The 24954-nt window shown below is 43.2% G+C and overlaps 2 protein-coding genes across 4 annotated transcripts in view; one reads left to right on the forward strand and one right to left on the reverse strand.

Moving 5' to 3' along the window:
* Positions 1–1299: 1299 nt before the first annotated feature.
* DPYSL3 (dihydropyrimidinase like 3) overlaps positions 1300–24954 on the reverse strand; it is a 114832-nt gene continuing 91177 nt past the window's right edge. For 2 of the 3 annotated variants that reach the window (XM_009209335.3, XM_003900312.5), the window contains exons 5-14: positions 24560–24621; positions 23581–23661; positions 19676–19744; positions 16561–16681; positions 12691–12847; positions 11824–11965; positions 10209–10379; positions 8124–8303; positions 6043–6205; positions 1300–4620 (exon numbers count right to left, since the gene is read on the reverse strand). In XM_009209335.3, coding sequence (XP_009207599.1) covers positions 4532–4620; positions 6043–6205; positions 8124–8303; positions 10209–10379; positions 11824–11965; positions 12691–12847; positions 16561–16681; positions 19676–19744; positions 23581–23661; positions 24560–24621 — 1235 coding nt within the window. In that variant the 3' untranslated portion in view covers positions 1300–4531. The remainder of the gene's footprint in view (positions 4621–6042; positions 6206–8123; positions 8304–10208; positions 10380–11823; positions 11966–12690; positions 12848–16560; positions 16682–19675; positions 19745–23580; positions 23662–24559; positions 24622–24954) is intronic. The other variant, XM_003900311.3, reaches the window with a different exon arrangement.
* On the forward strand, positions 9557–10201 carry LOC108586466 (60S ribosomal protein L36a-like). Its single transcript, XM_017960033.3, has one exon. It carries the CDS (start codon positions 9594–9596, stop codon positions 9912–9914), a length of 321 nt encoding a protein of 106 aa, XP_017815522.2. The 5' UTR covers positions 9557–9593; the 3' UTR covers positions 9915–10201.

Consider the following 24954-nt stretch of genomic DNA (forward strand, 5'->3'; position numbering starts at 1 on the left):
TAAGCAGGTGAAATGAAAATCTGGAGATGCTGACAACCAACTCTGTCCCACATTTAAAGAGCTTTCCTGGTCAGGTGTGGTGGCTCATGCCTGTAATCCCAGCACTTTCAGAGGCCGAGGCAGGTGGATTACTTGAGGTCAGGAGTCAAGACCAGCCTGGCCAACATGGTGAAACCCTGTCTCTACTGAAAAGAAAAAAAATTAGCCGAGTTGTGGTGGCTCGCGCCTATAGTCCCAGTTAGGCTGAGGCAGGAGAATCGCTTGAACCCAGGAAGTGGAGGTTGTAGTGAGCTGAGATGGCGCCACTCCACTCCAGCACTCCAGCCTGGGCAACAGACACTTGTCTCAAATTAAAAAAAAAAAAGAAAGAAAAGAAAAGAAAAAAGAGCTTTCCTAAGAAGGAAGCATTTACTGAAGGCACACAGGGCCGAAGTGGGAAGAACCAGTGCTCTGATGTCAGGGTCTAGCACTTAGACCCAACTACACTTGAGTCTGCCTGACTGAACTTTACAGTTGCACTAGACTTTAAAATTCCACTTTCCAATTTCCCCCCAGTAAACTAGTTTAACTTTTGCAATGAAAATATGATCTGCACAACAAATTAGAACTAGATTCAGCAGTGTTTCCCTCAAAAGGGTGTAGTATGATAGGTTTGGTGGGGTGCTAAAACATGGCATGGGTTCAGTAGTCAAAAGCTCCAGAACCCTGAATTGGGCAAAGTTTTGAAAGATTCTTTATCACAGGATTTCTCAGAGTCTTCAAGTTGCCGACATGCACCTGAAAGCTCTAAGAGTAGATATAGTAAATAATGCTTCCGTATACTGCTTTGACTTCTTGGGATCCGTTTGCTAAAAAATATACTTTGGTTTGGGCGTAGTTTGAGTTTTTCTTCAAGTCTAGGCTATTAAAAAGAAGCAGAAAATGCTTGCAAAACAATCAAATAGCAAGGCATTAGGGGAAAGACCAAGAAAACAAAACCCCAAAACAAAAAGCTTTAGGGCTCTGTTCTGGACTCAGCTAGATTTATCCCAAATGGCGTATAAGGGCGTATAATACTAAATTTGATGATCCACAGAAAAAAAATTAACTCATTCTCCAAAGTTTCAAAATGGCCATCAAGCTGGGTGGCCAAAACTAACAACTCAATTTCAAAAATAGAAGCCCCCAAGTCTTCTCCAGATAACTCTGTTATCACCAGATCTGCCTGCCCCTCTTACTAACCCTTTCGGTTCTACTGTGCAATTTTAATATTATAGGTGAAGATGCACATCACACAAAGAAGAAGCCTGGAGAACAATGTTGGTAATTTCATAGTTATTTTAATAACCAGGTTTACATTAACAGTCACTTGATGAATTTTTTTTCTTTAATCTCAGCTAAACTCAAAACACAGTTTTGTTCACGGTTCAAACCAAACAGCTCTTCACGTTCCAGAGCTGCTTCACAGCTAGCACAGATCACGGGAGATTACTGTCTGTCCATACCCACCAGACACAGAACTGAACACCCACACACCAGTTTTCAAAGAGGGAACTTACAATGAATGTTGGCTGCCCAGGGCAGCCCATGAGTGTATCTGGGACTCAAGCTGGAGTTTTCCAGGGGAGAAAGCCTGGGAAGCTTGTGGCAAGGAAGTTGGGAATTGCCCACCCTACTGGAAAGGGCTTCTCAGGGATGAGTGAAAATCACGGCTCAGGTGTCAGCCCTTTGTGGAAACATGACATTCTCAGTACAGATAGTTGTGAAGAACAAGGCCGAGGGATTTTGAAGGAAACCCATTTTCAGGATGACTACAATCCTGCCACTTCTAGAAAACTTAGAAGTAAAAGAAATATCTCTACAACGGGTAACTGATTCAACAATTTCACAAACACCCTCTCCACTACCCTAGCCTGTGGCCCTCAGAGAGAACCGGGATGGATTGCCATCTGGGTTCAGAGGCAATATGAGGAGGTTGGGGGGATGGCGGGGGCATCCTCAGGGTTGGGGGGCAGGCCAAGGAATGAGATGGCAAAGGACAGCTTGAGAATGGGATAGAAGATCCAGCGTGCCTTCCTACACTTGCATGAGGTGCCAGTGAATTCAAAGAGGGCCAGGACTCACCATCGTTTTCTTTTCCTAAATCTTTTGTATAGGCCTGTTTGATATGTCTTATGAAATGAAACAAATCTGAACATAAATTTTAAAATAGTGGGAGTTATTCTCGCAATTCCCAGGGATTTCTATGCTTGGAGAGTTAGCCATGGTAAGAGAAGAAAGAGAGGCTTCCTGAGCTCGTGCTGTTCCTCCCGAGGGCATTGGGGGTTGTTCCCACAGCAAGGAAAGCTTGCGCAGAATCAAAGGTTCTGCTGGAATGGTTCAATCCGGAAGTCCAAGGGCAGTGCGGATGACCAATTTGGCCATGGAAGACTTATCTTCATGGCACGGAGAGGTTGTGCAGGGATGAGGTGGACTCAGGGGCTGAGTAACAGCAGAGCAGATAGCGCAGAAGTGAATGCTCAGAAGTGAGTTTATGTGTGTCTCTTCCTCTATCTGGTGGCTGTGGCTGGTACTGCAGCCTATCCCAAAGTACAGCCTCGTCAATGAGGTATATGCTTCAGACCTGGCAAACTCTCTCTGCACATAAAACTGCTATTCTGAGTTCTCTGAGAGACCCCCCACATCTTTGAATTGTAAATTAAGAGCTACATTTTCCCTTTTACTACATCTCCCTTAAAAGAAAAGCACCACGTGAGCTTTAAAATAGCAAGACTCCCTATTCTAAGGGGAAATAATCTTTTTTTCATGATTTGAATAGAAGGTAGCTTGCTAGGGGAAATCCTGTTCCTTGGCTATCTCCAAATTCGTTTGTAGCCCAGTGTGTACTTTTCTCTGGTCTTCAACTTATTCAAACCTGCAGTCAGAGATAATGGTCTCTCCTAAGCACTTAAAAGGTGTCTGAGGCCTGCTCTTCTCTTCAAAGTACTTAGTACACAGGGTTAGAGGTGCGACCACCTGGATTCCCCAGAGCATAGAAGTCTGATCCCAGGTTAAATATATTTCTTCTGAAAATGAGCATCTTGGTTCTATAGATTCTTACCTTGCTCACAGGACTTGCTCCAAAACTGAATTTTCAGAAGCGGCATGATAGGGAAAGAGATATTCAACTCTGACAGACAAGGTAGATCCAAGCACCCACACTAATTTCTTTTAGGTGCCCCATGGGGAAGGCTGCATCATGTCACTTCCACTCACTTGGGGGAGATTCTAGGACTGAGACACAAAGTTCCCCCAGAGTTGCTGCTAATGGAAGGGGAAACAGATGGTTTGGAAGGGAAAGGTGGAACCAGGGCCACAAAATGTGCTTGCTCTGCTCAAGACTGACTTTGGCTTTCCCAAATTCCCGCTTGACTTCCCTATAAGCTGACATGACCCCTGACGGTAAAAACTAGGGAACACCTAATAAAACCAACCTTCAAAACAAATTCTATTTATCATGGATGTGCCAGGATCTCAGATCAAGAGAACCAAACACAAACTGCTTGTAAGAGCGGCCCTTCATTCTGCCTCACCTGAGCTAAAATCCTAATTTGGGATGCCGGAAGCATGCCACTCTTCTCGGTTTGCAAAGACAGAAGAGTGAGAGGTGATCTCCCCGTATTTAGAAGGAGGCGTCTTTAAGCTGTGGGCGTACTCACCATGTGGGCCTGTGCTATGTTCTCAGCTGCTGGCTTTTAAGAGCACCAAAGAGGCAGGGAGGGCAAGAGGAAGAGAAGTGTTGTTTGCTCTGTCCCTGCCTGGCCTTCCCAACCCAGGAAAGAGAAGGATTTGAAAGCAACACTGAGAAAGAGTCCTGAGCAAACACTGGCACACTCAAGCAGGTGGAAGAAATGGTTGTGTTTTGGCGTTTTAATGAATGTTCAAAGAAACAAAATTTACTCGTAGGGGACGTGAGAAAGAACAGAACCCAAAGATTGCCTGCCTTCTCGGCAGACCCTGGGGGCTGTGGGGATGTGACAGCTGCCACAGTGGCTATCTTCCATGGAAATAACGTACGTCATCAACACAATATACAACACCCCTTCCGCTCACCTGACCCACCCACCTCCCTCCTACATGACCTACCCCAGCCCCTCTGCACCCTCCACCTTGTTCTGGGCTCCCACCACCCACTCACCCCAAATAATCTGCGTCCCTTTTGTTCATTTCCCTGACGTCCCAGCTTGTCTGTCCCCTTGTCATAAGATGCAGCACTACACACGCTCTCAACACTATGATAGAGCAGACTCTTTTACCTTAGTGGCCTGTCTGATTGCATGCATGTAAATGGGGGGAGGGGAGTCAAACAAATCAAGGCTATGCATAAACAGAAAACAAAGCAATATTCGTAAAGCTAGGCAAGCGAGCGTAACATTGGAGAAACATAAGGCTTGAGGCTTATTGATTCTTTAGATCACAACCGTTTGGATTCGCTTTCCTTCTTAAACATCGGTGTACCATTTTGGCTTCAAAACAATCTCTTCTTGCTTCTGCCCCTCTGAGGAAGGTTTGCTTAACTCAGAGAAGTGATATTAGAACGGCCACCTGGGGGCGCCACGATGCGCTTGCTGGCTGAGCGAACCCCCTCATCCACTTGGGTGCCTACAGTTGGAAATAAATTTCCAAGGGGGAAAAAAACGGGGTAGGGGGTAGGGGGATGCGGGCAAGAGAGAAACTGGGTTAATTTTAAGAGTGTAAGATAGGAAGTGCCTTGCTGGCCTCACCTCCCAAGAAACTTCCATTCCAGTCTATCAGGTCTTTTAGACTTTTCTTATGGCCCCGGAAACTAGCCTCTGGTAAGAAAAGCCAAGTTCTTACCTAGATTTCATCTGACCCAGAGCATGATAATAATACTGGGAAGAAGAACAATGATAAGGACATGACACTCATTGTGGCAGGCAATGTTTTAGGTGTTTAACCAATTGTCTCCTTTAATTCTCACCACCATGGTTTGAGAGAGGCACCCTTATCTGTTTTACAGAGGAGATAACTGAGGTTCTGAAAGGTTAGGTCACTTGCCCGAGATCTCACAGTGCAAAGTGGTGATGGTCAGGTGTTCGTGACAACAGCACAAAAAGAAATTTCAATGTGTGATTGGATCTATTCAGAAAGGAGCCTCTAAAAGCTTAAGAATTACGGTAGCCAGAGAACAACAAGAAAAAAATGGCAAAAACTTTGAAAAACATTGCTTATGCCTAGCAGAATGTGACCTCTGGCAAAGTTACCTCCAAACTTTAAACTCTTTTCCTTTGTCCTTCTTCCACTAGGTCTCCCTTACCTCTTTCTCCCGTGTTTCTGCTTCTCTCATTCCTTACCCTTTCCTCATATGCTGATTTTACCTTTAAATGTCTTTCTTTTGTTATCTTACTTCCTTCACATTTAAATTATTCATTATAGGAATGCAAATCTACATTTATTTTTCTCCATTTTAAGACTACTGGTTATGGAGCAACTGAATGATTATTTTCTAATTATATCAGAGAGTTCTTAAAGAATTGTAAGACTAATCATATGGCTAACACATAGTAGATGTTCAATCAGTGGTAGCTAGTGTTAGCATTATTATAATTACTAGGAATGGGAGAACATAATAAAAATCCTAGGTTAGAAGACACTACTGCAATTTTAGCATAAAAATAATTTAAGCTATCTTTTAATCTGGACAAATAAAGAAAACATACTATGTTGCATAGCACTCATAGGCTACTGCTAGAAATCACTATCAATTCTTAGAGGGGATCAGCTCCCCACCTCTGCCCCCAACCAGGGCTGATTTCTAGGCAGAATGAGTCACCACTTAAACCTGGTCTTCAGCCTGACTGCCTTGTCTTACTTTCCTACCAGGACCCCTTGTTGACCCAGGCAACCTTCCTGCTTGCCCCAGTAACCTTCTCCCTAAAGTTGACACCAGCACTGGGCTGGAAAATGCCTTCGGGTTGAATTCTCAGGAACACCCTCTGGCCTCAGAACATTGATCTTCCCCTTCCGGGCTCTCTTATTTTTTGATGAGTCTGTCCCACTCACCGGACAGGCTAAATCCCGACTGATGAAGATTCCTCACAGGTGGGTTCGGCCGAGTAGGAGAGCCCCGAGCAGAGCCTGCGGGGGTACCACCTTTGGGGGTGGTGGTCAGGTCAAACACAGGCCCATCGTACATGCCCCTCGGGACGGCATGCAGGTCTGCCATCTGCAGCCAGAGAACAGCATGTCACCATTCATTCATTCTGTCATTCAGCATTTTAGGACCTGTTCTAGGCAGCATGATTGGTGAATACAGTGTGTGTAATAGGAGCCAGGAATTAGTAAAAATAAAGATAATTTGAGGAAAGGAGAAGCAGTATAAAATAAATAAAGGAGGATGTGATGATAGAGTGACAATGGAGGTGGTCAGTGAAGGCCCTTCTAAATAGATGAGCTTCGATCTGAAGGATCAAAGGACCTTGTTATGGGGTTGGGGTTGCCCGAGGGAGGAGGCTGGGGGGATACGGGGAGTGGTGTGGATGACAGTGAAGCCAGCAGAGAGAAGAGCAAGGACAGAGAGCTGAAGTGGGAATGATTATGAAATAGAAGAACAGCAGTACAGCTGGAGCAGAGGGATCGGAAGGGTAGGTCACGACATGAGGTCACAGGTCCTGGCCGGGATGGATCACACGGGAGCTCCACCCTCACACTCTTCAGCACACACCAGGGTGGGCAGGCCTTGAAGTGAGTGTCTGTGGTCTGACCCACTGACCTCTGGCTGTGGCTGTGAACTTGCCCTGGGACTGTGGAGCCAGCCAGCAACTTCCACCCAGCACATGCTCTGCTAGGCCTTGTGCCAGGCACTAGGACCTTTGGTCATGGGAAACACGGTGCCTCCCGCAAAGGGGCTTACAGTCTATTAGACAAACACTGTAAGAACACCCAAGGCAGCGGCACACAACCTCCGCCCATTTCTTAACTTTGGCCAGAGGGGAGGCAATGAGGACGCGCTGCCAGACGAGCCTGACCATGCAGGATGGATCATCACAAGAAGTCCTGTCAGAGCCTCCTTCCCTGTTAGTGACTCAAGTGCTGGCACAGAAGTCAAGCCCATCCAATGTGCAGATGCTAATGATTCTGGTGACATGATGACCGTATCTGTACTCCCCAAAACCAAGAACTCTACATCATCAACATTTCTCTGGTTTAGAATCTAAATCACACTCATAGAAATAAAGGGTCAATACTGGGGAAGTCTCCTTCTTCTCTATTAGGTCCAAACTGGAGTGTGGAGCTCAAATTCCACAATCCTAGGCTAGGGTTAATACACATATATATACACACACACATATATATACATATATATGTATATATATAGTGTGTGTATAAAAAAGTACAATACAATAAATAGAATAAATATAAATATGTGAATATATTTATATGCACTTTTATATTTTTAAAATTATATTTATTTATATTTATTGTATTGTTATAATAAATACAATACACAATACAATATAAACTGTATAAATGTTTACTTATATATAATTCTATATTTATATATTAAGTAGATATAAATATAATACATATAGTGTATATATATTTAATTTCTCTGCACCTCCATTATACATAGGCACACATTTGCACACGTGTATATATATATAGACCTATACATATACACATATATCTCTGCATGTGTTTATATATAAAATCAGAGAAATAAAATTTTAATGAAAATACAGTAGCTAAAATGTTTTAAGTGTTTGCCCCTGTGGAGCAACACTGGACAGAATGAGACAGGGATGTGTGGGTGTGGATTCTTGGTTCTTACCTTTAGACTTTAAGAGTAATTTATTTTTTAAAAAAAATATGCCAGCCTTATTTTGAATTATTCAAATTTAAATTATTTTCAATAAAGCACTATTAAAATGTGGGAAAAGTCATTTGGGAAAAAAAGCTCTCTTTGGCCAAAAGTTTTCAACACCCTCTTTAATAGTACATTAAGTCTGTGTGGGGATAAGACTGTCACTGAATTTCTCTGTGAGAGTCTAGAGATCACAGTGCCCTGAGTTCATGGTTACGATCTCTGAGTGTGAATGGGACACAAAGCCCCTGCACCACCTCGGAGCTCCCCTGCTTTTTACCTTCCTCCGTGCTTTAATGCGCTTGTAGACATAGTCGGAGAACGGGCTGCAGGGGATGAAGCGGCCCGCCCCCTGGGTCACGTGCAGGTTGCCATCTTCCAGCATGATCTTGCCCTGGCAGATGACCACCAGAGGAGCCCCACGCAGCTCCATCCCTTCAAAGATGTTGTACTCTGCAGCCTAGAGACAGGGGTGAGGAGCAAAGCCACGGTAAGGGTGTCGAAAGAGGAGAAAGAGGAACGTACCTTCTCTGCTCGAGACCTTCAGTGTCATTTGCTGCTGATTCACCAGGCAAGCCAGGAAAAGCTCACCATGCATCTGCAAGCTTCCAGTGGGTAGAAGGCACTGGAGACAGATTTGCTAAGAAAAGACTAAACTTCCTAGTAAAAAGAAGTGTCCAATCTTTATTAAGGTCCTCAAGTGGAAGTCAACTTTTGTCATGGGTAGTGTTCAAAGAGAAGCTGGATAACTATCCAGGATGCTGTACATCACTGTCTTGTACTGAGTGGGTGCGCAGGGAGGCTATGTGGCCTTTAGGTCCCTCTAGCTCCAAATTAAATAACATGAGATGACACAATATTTAAGCAAAGGCCATTACCACCAAAAATGGGATTTCTCCCTACCTCCTTCATTTACTCAACCAGCAAGACGCATTACTGTATTGCCAGGTAATTAAGAACATCAGTTTAGAGTCAGCTTGTCTGGGTTTCAATGCTACCTTCACTATTTGCTTGCTGCACAAATTATTTAATTTTTCTGTACCTCCAATTTTTAATCTATAAAACAGAGGATAATAATAGTCCCTACCTGTAGAAGACAAGTATGGAAACCCAATGAATTAAAAACACAGTGCCTGAAACATAAGTGCTTAAAAAAATTAACTATTTTTAATAAGTGTGTCGAGCCTGTTTCTGTTAGATACCGCACTTTAATTATCATCCTCCGTATGAAACTCATCATAAGGAAGTCATCAGTGCTGTTTACCAGTTATTTCCCATTCTTTCTCTTTCCAGGCACAAAGGATCATTGCATGTCCTGACTTGCGGAAGTTAGGTATGGCCACAGGACTGGCTAAGACCAGTGCCATGTAAGAGGCAGTAAGGTACACCACGTCTAGGGGAAACTTTCAGAGCCAGTAGACCATTCACTAGGTCATGTTCCCCTGTCTCAGCAATCATGAAAACATATGTAGAGAGGGAGCCTCTACCGGTCTCTGTCCCTGCGTGACTGGGATGGGCAGAGACCATCTGGTGACCTCCCTGCTTTGGAAAGCAGGAGTGTGGGGAATAGAAAGAGAGATCAGACTGCTACTGTGTCTATATAGAAAGAAGTAGACATAAGAGACTCTATTTTGTTGTTGGTTTTTTTTTTTTTTTTGAACATAAACTCAAGACTTTATTGTCTTCATAATAAAAGATGACACTTAGAACTGGATCACTTTCTTCCCGTGCCGATATCACTCTCGCAAGCATGGTTAAAGTCCCTAAAACCTGTTGGACTTTCTGTAAGAAGTGTGGCAAGCACCAACCCCACAAAGTGACACAGTACAAGAAGGGCAAGGATTCTCTGTATGCCCAGGGAAAGCGGCGTTATGACAGGAAGCAGAGTGGCTATGGTGGGCAAACTAAGCCGATTGTCCGGAAAAAGGCTAAAACTACAAAGAAGATTGTGCTAAGGCTTGAGTGCGTTGAGCCCAACTGCAAATCTAAGAGAATGCTGGCTATTAAAAGATGCAAGCATTTTGAACTGGGAGGAGATAAGAAAAGAAAGGGCCAAGTGATCCAGTTCTAAGTGGTATCTTTTATTATGAAGACAATAAAATCTTGAGTTTATGTTCAAAAAAAAAAAATGGAGTCTCTTATGTCTACTTCTTTTTATATAGACACAGTAACAGTCTGATCTCTCTTTTCCCCACACAGGAGAAACACAGTTGAGGTTTTGAGTCACTGAGATTTAGGGGATGGATTGTTATTGCAACCCGTCCTAGTCTAACTACCCTGGCACACCACATAAACACATTTCTCCTGACCAAGTTCTTTGCACGCATTCTCCATTCTACTCCACTCCCACCAGAGCAAGCCTTACAGACTGGTGGTTCTTGGCAGAGACTATCTTCACAGCATCTGGATCCCAGATGACTAGGTCGCTGTCAGAACCCACAGATATTCTTCCCTTGCGGGGATACAGGTTGAAGATCTTGGCAGCGTTTGTGCTTGTCACAGCCACGAACTGGTTTTCATCCATTTTCCCTGTGGCCTATTGAAATATAAGAAATTACTTCTATATCTATAGCTATAGCTACATACGTATCAATTGAGGGCTTCTGAACTCAGAGAAAGATGACCAACAAAGGCACAGAAATACAAAGAGGAGCCACCTGAAAAGGTGGTGAGCTACAGAACCTCACTCAGCAAGCTCGAATTAGTTGGGCTGTCAGGACTACCCAGGCAAAATGGTCAAACACATGGTTAAAGATTGAAGTTACTGCTCCTGAAGTAAGCACTTTTCTCTGTATGTTCTTACATTTACTTACTAATTTACTTCTTCTAATTTCAAAAAGAATTATAGAGGGTTCACAGTAAAAACAAATGTGATTATAATCCCATCCTTTAGATATGTATTTGTGTTTGTATATGTCGTGTGCATAGAATAAATATGAAAGAACCTCACCCAAATGATAACAATGGGTTCTCTGGGTTGTGGAATCGAGATATTTTTGTTTTCTTTCAAGTGTGTGCTTGTCTGTAGTTTACAAATATTCTTTACTGAGCATGTGTCATGTTGGTAATTTAAAAATATACATTATCTTGGAACTATTCCAAATAGTGCCAGGATAAATATATACGTATTGCTCTGCAGTATATGAAAAAAGAAACACTATGTGAGAGAACAGACAACAATATTTATATTTTCCCTCTTTTCAAACCAAAAAGCCTCTTTACAGAAAGAATTGAGTTTAAAACCTAGCTTTGAGCTTCCTGGGAGCAAAGAGGAAAAAGAAAACTCAGTGAAATTACACTGTGTAGATTAATGAGGCATTAGTATACATAACCCTGATAAGAATGTTTTTAGGATTTTTAAAATGAAACATAGAGGAGTAATCAACTTAATAATGAGATAATTATTTATTTTACTAAAATCTTTAAGAGAGTCTTAATTTGAATGGTTCTTTCTTTTGTCAGTCCTTGTGATATGAACAAGGAAAATGAAACAGGCCACTTGCCAGAAGACATTTAGAGATAATCACTTGTATCGCCTGAATGACCATATGCCCTCAGTACAGGGCATCCTTGATAAGCAAGATGACTTTGGTCTAGACACAGACTCATTGCTTATCATTTCAAAGGATTATATCCAGTTCTTTCAAAAGAAGTCATAAAACTATCCAAACAAAAAGAATTAACTCACTATTATTTTAAGTACAGGCTATTGTTCACTCAGATGAAGGAGTTGCATGTCTGGTTCCTAGTCCTAACAGTCTAGATGAGGAAGCCTCCTTCACAATGCGAGACCTTAGGATTCATCATACTAGAAGGAAATTTTCCACAATGCCTGAGCCACATGGTTCCAGAGACACCTCAGCAGGTAGGAGATCCCATCTGCACTTGCAGTGTAACCAGCCCAACTGGTGACAGGAGGTTCTGATCTGGCCCATGGATGTTTCGGCCCTGGCCACCCTCCCATGACCTCCATGCCTTACCACAGCCTTGTCCCAGATGACAGACATCCGCTCCTCCACACCATTGGTGCCCTCAGGAATGGCTGTGAAGTTGTCCTTTCCAATTGCTTTCTGGGCAGTGCTGAAGGTGCAGTGGGCACTCCCAGATAGTTGCAGATCCCCACTGGCAAAGAAGAAAAGCTCCACATGAACAGGAGAGATGGCTGGAGGCACACACACTGGGAGCTTAGAATCTTTTGTCTACTGTGAGGGTTTGGACTCTGACTACTTGGGTTTGGAATCTGACTACTTGGGTTTGGAATCTCTCCTCTACCTCTTACTAGAAATACGAGCTTGGATGAGTTTCTTCCCCTCCCTGGGCTCAGTTACCCCATCTAGAAAGTGAGGGGGTGGGGTCAGATCATCTCTTTTGTAGCAAAATAAAATGGACTCAAATGAGCAATGTCACGATCCTACATGTCTGCAGAGGGCAGCAACAAAGGAGTCTCCCTATAATTTTGATTGTCATCATGACCAGCTATTTGAACTTAGGCAAATGATTTAGCTTCTCTGACCTTTAGTTACTTAATATGTAAATGATAAGAGTGCCTCACTCATAAAGTTGTTAGGAGAAATAAATGAAACTGTTGAGTGTAGTCTTACCATAGAGCTTGGCACATAATAGGTTTTAACTGCTATTACCATTATTAATATTATGTCTATTAATGTTTAAAATAGGATGGGGAAGAGCCTGTTTTCTACTCTCAAGACTGCAAAATAATTCCCAATACATTGTTCACACTGCAGACTCTGGTCTAGTTGATAGATGGGACTGCTCCAGTCCTCAACCCAGCTGGCCCCAAGAGATGCTTTCACAAAACGCCTGCTGCTGGGCATTCCTGCACCAACCTGGCCAGCAAGGAGTTGATGTAGTCCGGAGTAGTTGGGTCAGGGCTCAAGGGTGGGGATGTTACAAATGCAGCCGCCTTGGCCCAGTTCTTGCTCCAGTAATGGGTTCCATCTATGCCAAGGCTGGCAGTGATGGGCTCGCCAAACACCACGTTTCCTAGCAGGGACAGGAAATAGATAAGGGGTTAGCATAAAGTATGTGCTGCACTGGGCCCAGCCTATTTAATTTAACTCCTAAGCCTACCCAGGACTGTGTCTCACAGTCAGACAGACCTGGGTTCAAGTCCATGTTCCCACCTTTTCTAAGCCCCTGCTTTCCCATCTGCTAAATGTGACCAAGTTTGTATTCCCTAGATTAAAAGAAGCAATTGGTTGTTAGATGCAGTGTTAATTCTCAAATTTTGAGGCAAATTAAAATTTGAGGAAAAATAAAATAAAATATACATATTGATTTTAAGATTCATCCTCATTTCAGAGACACTAAAATGCTCCAGTTCTTGCTCTAGTAATGGGTTACATGTATACCAAGGCTGAAATAGATATATTCTGAAATTGATGAAACGAGATGATGGCTACTTCTTAGGCTTGTGAAAATGAAAGGCATATGTGAAGCATCTGGCACCTAGAGGATGCTTGGTAAATATCGCTTTCTTTAGCTGTTACTCCTTCCCACAGTAGGGGCCCAAAGTCCCAAATGTGCCCCCACCACTGGAAATTGCTAGATCCTCCCATTATAATGATATGCTTTGGTTCCATAAAGTAAAATCCATTCCTGTGGATTAGAGAGTCTCATGATTTTTTTTTTTTTTATCATGTTTGTTACTCCTAACATGATGACTTGCTAAAAGTCACCCAATAACCTAGGGCACATCAAACATGAGACTAGCTTCTTGGATTCTGCCTCAAAAATTAGGGGCTTAACTACCCAAACCATGGAGAGGGGATAAAGGCTATTGGAATATACACTGATCTAAGCTGTTTAGCTTCTTTAAGAAGAAGGAATATAGAAAGCATAGAAAATATAGAATATAGAAATATATAAAATAAATATATAAAAATTTAAAATAAAAATTAAATTTAAAATATATAAAACTTTAAAATAAATATATAAAAATATATACATATAGAAATATATAGAAAGCAAATGCTAGCTCATAGCTAGGTGGTTGGTACCAAGTTTCTCTATGCCAAAATCTGGGGCCAAAGCTACCCTATACAGCCCTGCACTTCTTTAACTTTGGTCCTCCATCTTCCACAGTGAAATTCTCCATAAGTCTGCACTCTATGGCCAGGATTACAAATAGGTTCTGCCTTGTTTCAGCTCTGTTCAATTGGTAATGGTTGCCTAGAATTCCATGAAGGGAAGAATTCTAATAATGTTTCTGGTCTCAGTAGAAAAGACTCATGATTAATTAGTAATGTCTGCCATGGGCAAAAGAAGGAAGCTATGGCAATGATTCACATAGGACAGCCCTGCTTTTCGGGGTAAGAGTAAAAAAAATCCATGTGATGAGAATTCAAGGGCTCTCCAAAAATACTTACACACTAAAGGATACAGGACCATAAAGATATGAAGAAATGAAAGTCACAGCAAGCACTCAACTACTATTGAAAGAAACAGAATTTTAAAAGTGGAAGAAATCTCCCTCTGGACTATGTTTAGCATGGAAGAGTACAAGAAGCTAAGACAGTAATTACAACTAGTTTGAATACCAGTTCTCCCATCTGGTAGATTCTGGACAAGTTGTGCTGCAATTTCATCTGAAAAAGGGCATTTCTGAGAAATGCCTATTTCTCAGAGTTCTTTGAGAATTCTACATAATAAAAAAAAAATTAAACTGTTTATCTCAGTACAGGGCACATAGTTGTTCCTCATTAAATTGTAGCTTTCTAATATTAATTCTGAGCAGCCATACAGTTAAAGAGCCCTGATGATTGATGACTAAACACACTGAGACTTCAACCATATCCTGCTCAGGAGGGAAGCGCAAACCCTGCTACACTTTGTCCTGCTCAGAATGCTCTTGAGTGTTTCCCTGAGAATGACGGTCCATGAGATGTTTACTGACTTCAATCTCAGCAGCCAGTTTTTCATCCCTGAACTAACACCCCCATTCCACCCTGGAGACACAGCTGTACTAGTTCTGCTCGCCAAAGAATTATGAGCCAAAAGGCTCAGGGTTAGGATTTTTCTCCATGAAGTTTGAAATGAGACCAGCATATAACTAAAACACTCTGTCCTGAGCGGCCCCCAGGTCACCCGGAGAATGGTCCCGGTCAGAATGCAGCCTCAGCAGAGGGCATGAGGGTGGTGGGGGGTCACGGTTGGCAGGGGTGTGTGTGTGGCACTGGGTGAGGGCAGAAGGGAGTTCCTACACATGTCTTCTTTTTCTTTTTTTGCTTTTCTCCAAGAATGAGTGAGGAGCACTGGGCAGCTTTCCTGGTTCTCGCTCAGTGACTCATAGCCAGTGGAACAACCACGCCATGTCAGTTGAGACTTCTAAAAGCTAAGGAGAAAACAGCAGGCCTACAGAGAACAGAGGAAGGAAGGAGGTGCCCCAGAATCTGTCAACTAGGAAGGGTGTCTAGACAATGTGAAAGCCTCCCCTCTCGCAAGAAAAACAGGGTCACCCTGTGCCAGAAGGCCAGGCAGCTGAACACTCAGCCATCAGCGTCAGCTGAGACTATTTTTAGCTACCACAGTCACTCACACGTGGAGTTTCACAGGCCAGTTTTGTAGATGAATCACGCATCTTGGGCCTCTCCACTACCAGAATGGCCACTGGCATGCAGTGGTAGCAACCACATCACCGGGCCTGGTAAATCCTCTCACAACCCAATGCAGAGCTGCACATGTGCAGCTTCTCACCTGCACTCGTCACTTACTCAGCCTCACAACGGACCCCACGAGTCTGACACTGAGGATGAGAACCGAAACAGAAAAGAAAGCTCTGAAAACTTTAGCTAAGCACAAGACAAGCAAGGGAATCCCAAGTTAACACCAGTGGAGCAAAGAAGCAGAAGTCAACAGGCAACAGGGACAGAGCCAGGGTCGTGAAGGCCATGATGGTCCACATGCTTTGGAGATCCACTCAACCCCTTCTCTAAAATAACCTGTGCTAGTCTCAGTGGCTCAGGATGTGTGACCTGCATCTGCACTGTGGCCTCAATCCTGGCCAGATACCATCCCCGGGGTGTTTACTGGTCCAGGGATGAACACATGACCTAAGCCAGGCCAGTCACAGAGCTCCTGGGGACTTTTGCTTGACCTGCTGGAAAAGGTATATTTTACTTTCCTATCATGCTCTCCACCAAAAATTGAGGACAACAGGTGCCTCTCAGCATCTATTCTGTGACTGTTCATACTGAACATAAACCAGAAGAAAGACAGCCAAGAAAGGAGTACGCATGACAAACCCCTAATACCAATGTTAAGGCCCCTCAATCTAGCCATACCTGAAACACCTATAATCGGTTATTTACTTGTGCTTGTTTAAGCCAGTTTGAGCAGGATCTTTGAATTTTGCACCCAATTTAATCCTGACTGATAAGTCCATTTATAAAACTCAGACAAGGTGAACTGAAAATCAAAGATCAAGGGGAGAAGGAAGATGCACAAAGTCTCAGAAAAACTGATTCAAGCTGTGTCATCTTGGACAACTCACCTAACCTTCCTGAGCCTCAGTTTACTTACATGCCAAGTGGGAGAAATCCCAGGATCCTCCCATCCACACAGGATGTGGAGAGGGGCTTCCTAGGGAGCAAGGCAATGAGCAAAGTAGGCACCATATATATTACACAGGACAACCAGAGAGGGAAGGAACCACGCAGTGCCATCAGGGGCTCCGAGATCTTGGAAACACAAATCACCTTTTTTCCTGGCTTGTGAGATGAGGTCAGCTGCACTCTTGCTCATGACCTTTGTGACGTAGAGAGGGCAATTGGTTTGGCTGGCAATGGTGATGGCACGGAACACAGCCTCAGCTTCCAGCTGCAAGAAAAAGTCTCCAGGAGTCAATAGAAACAGGAACCTCTCAAACTGGTGGCTCCCACCTCCACGAACTGTGAGGATGCAGTGCTGCACAGAGGTTATGGATAATTTTGGCAGGATCTGGAACTAGAGAGCCTATATCCACATCTCAGATCTACCACTTCCTAACTGTGTCACTTTACTCAGCTTCCCAGTGCCTCTGTCCCTCACTAGTAAAATAGTATAGCACAGCATTGTCATCTGAGAGCAATGCCTGGCAGAGGGTAAGTACTTTTTCCTTAGCCTCTGTGGTTATCACAAAGGTGACATCTGAATGAAAGCCTTTGCTCCTCAATCTTCTCAGGACAGAATCTCTGGGAAGACACAACAGCAAACCATTATGTCTAAAATAACAGCCAAGACAGTTAGGCATCCTGGCTCCTCAAATCCTTTCCTGCAGCAGTAAGTGGTCAGCAAAGGGTTAATTCTAGGAGGCATTTCTTACAAAAATAATTCCCAGGTTTCTCAACACAAAGACTTCTTTTATTATTGATCTCTCCCATCTTATCCTCATGTAGAATTCATGTTCTCAAATAAGCTAACCAACCCAGTGGCATTTATTAAGTAAGAAATAAGAAGTTTTCCCATACTTTATTAACAAAGCAAGATCTGAGAGCTGAGACTCTTTCAGATGGCCCGGTTCTGAGTCCTGGTTCTGGCACTTATAAGCTAGGTGACCTCAGGTACATTACACAACCTCCCAAAGCCTTAGTTTCCTTGTCTGTGAATTGAGGATAATAGGGTTTGACATGTTGGGCTGTGATGAGAATTAAATGAGTTAATCCTTGTAAAGCAGTTAGCCCATTCCTAATGGGAGAACAAGGTAAGTGCCTCTTGAGGGTTTGGTACTGACATGATTATTGATAATATTTTCTAACCAGTTGAGGGTCTGTGTTGCTCTCAAGTGGTCTGCTCTCAATTGGTGTGAGTTAGTCCAATTCAGCACACAGCAAAGACTTTGACATTTTTCCATTCAATTGGCAACAGTTCCTTTTTTTATGGATATGACATTCTGGTTAGCCTGTGGAGCCCAAAACTTAAAAAAAAATACCAAAAATAGCTTGCAGATGCCCAATGGTTGTATAATGCAAACCAGTCACTGCCCATAGTGGGTGTAGCTCAGCAGACAGACTCTAAGAACTTGGCTGGCTGAGCTGGCCTCCCCCAAGCTGCACTTTATTCCATGTGGATGGGACCTTGCAGGCCCCTGGCCATAGGCAAATGTGGACACCTTCCTGAAGCACCCAGAATTTTGTATTCTGGAGCAGCTGTCTCTGTGCCTGGGGTCCCAGCTCTCTGAACAGCATCACTTGAGATGGTGTCTGGGTGTGCTTGAATTGAAGAGGGTCTGGCTCCTCCTATGCTCACTCCTTCCCCTTCACACCCATGCTGACCACTTCAGCTCCCCCAGGACCTCTGTCCTGGTCCCTTTGATCTCATTCCTCCCAAACACTACAGGTTTCTCAGCACTTTGACAACATGACTATCTTTGGAAGGTTACATCACCCTCCAACTTCACCAAAAGGCCTTCCACGGCTGTAGAGATTTGCGGCTGAGAGGCTTTTTTACTAAAAAGGAGACAGGAATAAGGAGGAGGGTGGGGTGGTAGGGCTAAGGGGAGGTTGAAAAAACAAACCAAGGAACAAAAATAGACTTTTCTCTGAAATCCCCTGGCTGCTGCTGGAAATCCATCTTGCCAGCACATCTCCACAGTGACCAGCATTTAAGAAAAGCTTCAGAAACAATGCTGATCACTCCGGTCTCTTCATGATGAGTAAACCATTTTCCAGTTCTTCAAGTGTGATCAGCCAGGGGCTTAACCCCTCTGAGCTTCAGCTTCTTTACCTGTGCATCAATGGCGACCACACAGGGCAGCAGTAGCGAGAACTGAGATAACGTAAGCTATCAGCACATACTAGATGTACGCACTCCATAGAAGTGACCTACACCAGGTGTTATCAAGGAGACAGACTTCAGGGATGCTGTATGTGACTGGAACCCTAATAACAAAATTATAAATTATTTAAATGGCAATAAAAGTATCACTAGACACAAAGGAGTTTCTGAGGTGCTGATAATCTGTTTCCTTCTTTGGGTGCTAGTTACACAAGTATATCCGGTTTGTGAAAATTCATTGCCTCCTTAGGATAGAAACATTTTTGTCTATGTGTGTTCTATTTATCTTTTAAATAAGACTCTAAAAGAGATGGGATATGGGAATGCAGTCATTTCTGGTTATGATTCCTTCTTCTCCCTGTTGTAGGGTTTGGAATGACAGGACAGAAACAGGATTTGCTTCACTGATATGGAGGGCCTTGACTTTGCTCCAGGTGCTAGACCCAGGCTGCCCTTCCAAAGCCAATGTGCTTTCAGGTACATGGGCAGCCAATTCCCAGCTCTGTGCTCCATGCCAGCAGGTGAAGCTGCTGACATCTCGGAGACATGGAACCAGCCTCTAGTCACCTTTGTTTTGTTATTTGGCTGCTAAGCACAGACATAAATAATCATTCATTTTATATAAGAGAAACTTCCATACCTGGACACAATCATCATGTTATACAAATTGATGAGTATAATGTATATAAAAAAGTCCATTCAACCTCTTATTTATATGGCCAGTATTTTACAGGACTCAAAATGAAATAAGGGAATAAGTGGAAATGTCTATGAGATTCACACTGAGATTTCCTTAAGAAAGGGATCAGAAATTTAACACTCCTGAATAGCTCTGAAGGACACTCCAACTTGTGTTATCTTTAGAGAGATTAGGGGTCAGAAATAAGCACATCTCTTACATTCCTTTCTAATTTTCTCACGGGCTCTTGAGCTAGGGTCAATCAGAAGTGGTCTTTGGAAGAAATGTTCCAATACTGCAACCTGGTACTCAGATTCTCATCGCCTTTTAACAATGTTTATTCATGCGTTGTGTGTGCACCTTCATCCCCTGTAACTTACCTCCTCTGGCCTGCTCAGTACATGGCCTTCTGGGCCAGTTATCCCCATTTCCAACATGCGGGTTTGCTCCTGAAATGAAAAAAGGAAATAGTTCTTCAATAAGCTCAAGTGAGATTCAGAAAAATTACACTGGTATGTTCTGATCTAAAGATCTAAAGAAGAAATATGTATATGTTGAACAGATGTATTAATCCTATATTTGGAGTTGCAATAGATGGTAGACTCAACTAAAAGGAGGAAAAAAACATTCAAGGGTGATTTGTTTTTACTGAAAGAAAGACAGTTGTCTGTTAAGACTATTTTTTGTCTATTCTGCCCATCAAGAATCATACCAGGTCACTTATTCTTCATCTCTCTCAGTCTCAGCTGCCTCTGAAACTACACTTGCTTATCTCATTTGTTTATTCACTCACGCTCTTTAAACCATTTCACTCAACAAAATGTACTGGGCATCTGCTTCCTGCTAGGCTCTGGGTAAGTACCTGCATTAAAGCAATGCAGCCCCTGACCTCACGGGGCTTACAATTTACTGCTATGTTTCCCAAAGTGTGAGCCACTCATCACTTACATCAGAATCGCCTGAATTGTTTTTGTAGAAATGCAGATTTCTCGCTCATCCTAGCCTACCACATCAGAAGATGTGAGGTTGAATCCTAGTAATGCATGTTTTAATAAACCACTCAGGAGTTTTGATGTTTTAAATCTATGGCTTAAATGAATGGATTCAAAATTTAACCAAACAAAATAGTGCCTCCAAACAGCATTTTCTGAGTTAGTGTCTTGGTGAAATTCTGTTTAACCAAGTTGTGGACATGGCAGAAGAAGTGCATGTCCCTTGTGGCTGATGGCTACATTCCTCGGACTTCTAGCCTCTTTCTGGAAGAAGCAGGTAGCTGGACAGTGAGCACACACACGCATGGACTGACTGGAACTGGCAGAAATCCCAAGCCACCATTCCTTCAGCATTACTGGCATTCACTCTGAAATTATTAAGACTGGTTCCTATGAACCTTGCACCAGCAGGCCTGGCCTAGTGACCTGGGAGTACTCTGGTAATGTGTGAGACACATAGGAAAGATGGTCAAAGCAACAAGCCTTGTCTCACTTTGAAACTATGAGGCATTTAAAAAGGTTAAGGATTCTTACCACCTGGAAAAGAACCTTCTGTTTTTTGTTTTTAGTAATAGAAATTTCTAAAAGAGGAGTAGAAAGGAAAATGCACATACTATAAGCAACCATGAGAAGTGAAATCGTCACTATCTCCAGCTCTACAGAATACAAAGAAAGGTTAGAGGCTTATTTTTCTAGAAAAGCACCTCCACTTTTCATTCTTACCATTTTCACTTATTGAAACTTGAACTGAATTAAATTTCTTCCAAAGTCTAGTGAGTTTCTACTCTAAATTGCCTCCAGTCGCACAAGGGTTAAGGTCTCCAACTAAAGAATCTCTGTCTTAGGTGACATTTATGCTTCTGTCTTGTTTGAGTGCACCAGGATAATGCACAGGACAAAGCTAAGCTCAAGTGGTGGCTTCCAAGCACATTTAAATCACCAGGGGATTATTTTCAAAATACACTTGCCTGAACTCTGCTACTGACTTTTCCTAATTCCCGAATACCTGGAATTAGAAAAATTTGGTGATTCTAATGCACTGTTCAGGCTAGGAAGTTCTATTCTGAAGCCATGATGTCCCTATAGGTGGGAGATTAAGAATGGCAGTAAAGCCGCATCGATGCTACCTTACATGGGGATAGCAGTAAGCTTGTTGTGGCATTCATCACAGCTACAGTTACATCACAGTTTGGGTCACGACACAACTGTAGCTTAGTCCATAAGGAAAGGAACCCTGTCTTTTTCATCTTCCCTCTCCAAGGCTTGGCGCATAGTAGGCGCTCAGCGAATATTTGTTAAATGAATGGCTAAAGATGCTGTCCTCTCAGACTGTTTTGCCAACTTGAAATTCTTGAAAATCATCCTTGTTTGTATCCAAAGGCAAAGATTTCTCTCTCAGATATTCGCTTTTGAATAAGTGCAGCAAGAAATTCTGAGTATAGCAGCTGCCTTCATTTAAACAATGTGATAAAGATCTTTCAGCTCAAGCTGAATTTAATAAACACACACAAGAAACTCATCCAAATGGAAAAATGCCCCTACTCTTTTCCTGACGTATCTTCCCAAAGTAGGGAAATAGTAGTGGGAGGGGAAACTAGAGAAAGTTCCACGCTAAGGATTCACAAGAGGAAAGAAACTGACAACAGAGACTTTGGGTTGAAGTCCATCTGCCTCCACAGGGGCTGGAATTAAGTGCCAGAGAGTTTGGTTTCCAGGGCAGCTGAGAGAAGGGCTGGGACCTCTGGCTGCTGCTCTGAAGACTTGGATAAAGGGAGGAATACAGTTCTAATACCACTGGGTTGCCTCCCACAGGACCAAGGCATTTGGACTCTCTACAGAAAATGATTTCATTATCGCTGGGTGTGTGGTGGACGTGGGCGAAAGTGCTGTCAGGGTCCTGACTAATTAGCCTCCTTGGTCTCAGTGAGAGGAAACTGTACACTTACCTCACTTCCCCCACCAGCAGGACAACATGGAGAGTCTGAAATCACAACAGATGGAGCCCTGCATGGCTGGGGTGCTGCCTGCCCACAAGCCTGCAGCTGGGCTTGAGACGCAAGGGATCCCAGATATGCCACCTCTGGGTAAAGATACCCACTGAGGCACATCCTCTTAGGGGCAAAGATTTGGTTTTCCTAGTTATTTGCTCTGATCCTTGGGCCAGTGATCTAATCCTTCTGAGCCTGGATGGTCTCATGTATAAAACAGGGAGGAAGATAGCATCTTTAAAGGTTTGGGAGAAAATCAAATGAGAATATACCAGAAAATTTACCAGTTCCTGGCACACAGTAGTCAGTGCTCACCAAATGGCACCTGCTATCAGGAAACTAATGGTCCGAGATGAGGGGAGGCCTAGACATTGTTCCCACACCCCTGCCGACCACAGTTACCAAGTTCTGGACAACTTCTAAAATAAAAGCACAGCCCAAGTATTAGTGAGCTATGGAATGCATCTGTTTTGGCTCACTTCAATAGCTACTGCCTGGCCCAAAGTGCTCAGGAAACACTCTTTGAGGGAATGAATAATGGTTTCTTGTTGCCAACATTATCAAATGGATGAAGAAAGCTCACTCTTTTTTTTTTCTGGCTGTCTCCTCCTAGCAAAGGCCAATCTTGAGATGTTTTCTGAGATAAACAAAACCCTTCCTAAGACACATCTGTCCATCTATTCCATTAAGCAGCCCAGGAGATGGAGAGATAACTGCTTCCTGCTTCCTTACAAATGATCAATTTGGGCGCTGGGGCCCTCACTTTCATCACTCATTCCTCAAGTTTCTCAATATGATTTCTAGGAATCCAGTGAGATGTTTGCTCCTCACAAGACCTAAATTTGCTCCTCATGAGACCTAAATTCTCTATTATCTAAGGCTGTGAGTTCCACAGACTTGGATCCAATCTCTGGCTCCTGAGAAATGCTGCCTTACGGTCTTTCTTTATGACAGAGAATGTCTTGTAGCTTTGAGACATTTTCAGAAGAGAATCAGCAAATGCTCTCCCACTAAATGGTCCAATTTGAAATCCTCCTCCTCTTCCAGGATGCCTTTTCTGATTCTCCAAGAATGGCCAGCCCTCTTTCTGTTTTAACGCATCTTCTAGTTTCATTACTTGTCTACATTCCCCTCTCTTTTATTTCCTCCACCTAGATTCTGAGGTACTTTGGAGCAGGTTCTGTCTTTAGCAAGGTACTTATGATGGTGTCGTGCACATATTGAGAGCTCAAGCAGCACGGAAGAAATGAAGAAACAAATGGGATGCAGACCCAAAGCACGCTCCAGGGAGCTGCACGGTGTTACCTGGGCAATGATATCCCCATTCTCAGCATGAACTTGAGCAATGGCCCCCAGCTCTCCCAGGCAGGTGAAGATCTCATAGAGCTGAAATAGAAACGAGTCTTTGTCACTCTTGCAAGCACTTTTAGCAACCCCACAGAAGGGCCAATTACCAGAGCCCAAGCTAAAACAAATGGGATAAAGCAGAGGAAATAAGTCACTAGGGCAGAAATATAGATTATATAGGCATGACCAAAGAGGAGGGCTAGTCCAAAGAAATCCTAGGAAACTGTGACTATATAAAGAACCTACCATGTTCCCTAGACAGGTAGAGCAAATACATAACAAAGTACTACCAACTCCTCTCCTCTGCCTCTAGCACCCAATTTTAATGGAATTGTTTTCCCACTGAGCTGAGAGACAGCCTCAGAATTCTTCTCAACAAATGCTCCAGAAAAGCTCTACAGCCCGGCCAGAAACAAACACAAAAAACTAAAACCCTTATCCCTTAACCTGTGAAGGTAGACATACCTTCACCTCTAAGCAGGAGGCATGGGAATTCATTTCTTGTATTTCCTCTGAAAACTTAGCCTCTATCTAAAGCAAATGCATGTCATGAATTTCTTAGTGGGAGAGTCAGAGGCAAGGCAATAGGATTATTCCAATCAGCCCTTCTGGTCCTGCAGGTGAAGAGCCTCACGCTTTCACTGGGCTTATGAGGGATTTGGAGCTTGTTTGGTAGATGGAAATTTAGGCATGTTCCTCCTCTTCCGTTTAAGAAAGCTGCTGCCAGTGGAAACTCTAGCTCCCTGTCTGTCTTGCCATGAACCCTGCCCGTTACCTTATTTAAAATGTAATGTGGACTGCAAAGGCTTCAAGAAGCATTCTGGCCCAGTGGTCTCCCACAGTGACCACAGTGATTCATGTTACAAGGGCCAAGGTCATCAGCAACAATAGGAAACCCATCCAGATACCCCAAACCACATAGCAAATGGGTTGTTACCTCTGTGTTAGATACTTGATACAAATCCTTATAAGCCATATAAACCATGAAGGAGTTAACCCCTGCAAAAGAGGGACGAGAGGAAAAACAAGAGAAAGACAACGTTATCATGACTGTCCTCCGTCCTTTGCTCCCACTTCCATTGACCATGAGATCCAGCTGCATTACCCGGGCTCCTGTCCAACATAAAGCAGATATTTATATTCTTCAAAAGCATTCTGCCCTGCCCACCCCTGCCCCATAAAATCAACAATTCCTAACAGATGTCATAGCACAATGGTCTCTTCTTCTGTGCCTCTTTCTAACCTCCCCTGTCCAGCATCCCCTATCCCAGAAGGTCAATAAACTTTGGTATTGCTCAAGGTAGTAGTAGGTGGCATTAAGAATCACTCTAG

Source organism: Papio anubis, chromosome 5, assembly GCF_008728515.1.
Source record: "Papio anubis isolate 15944 chromosome 5, Panubis1.0, whole genome shotgun sequence".
NCBI lineage: Eukaryota > Metazoa > Chordata > Mammalia > Primates > Cercopithecidae > Papio > Papio anubis.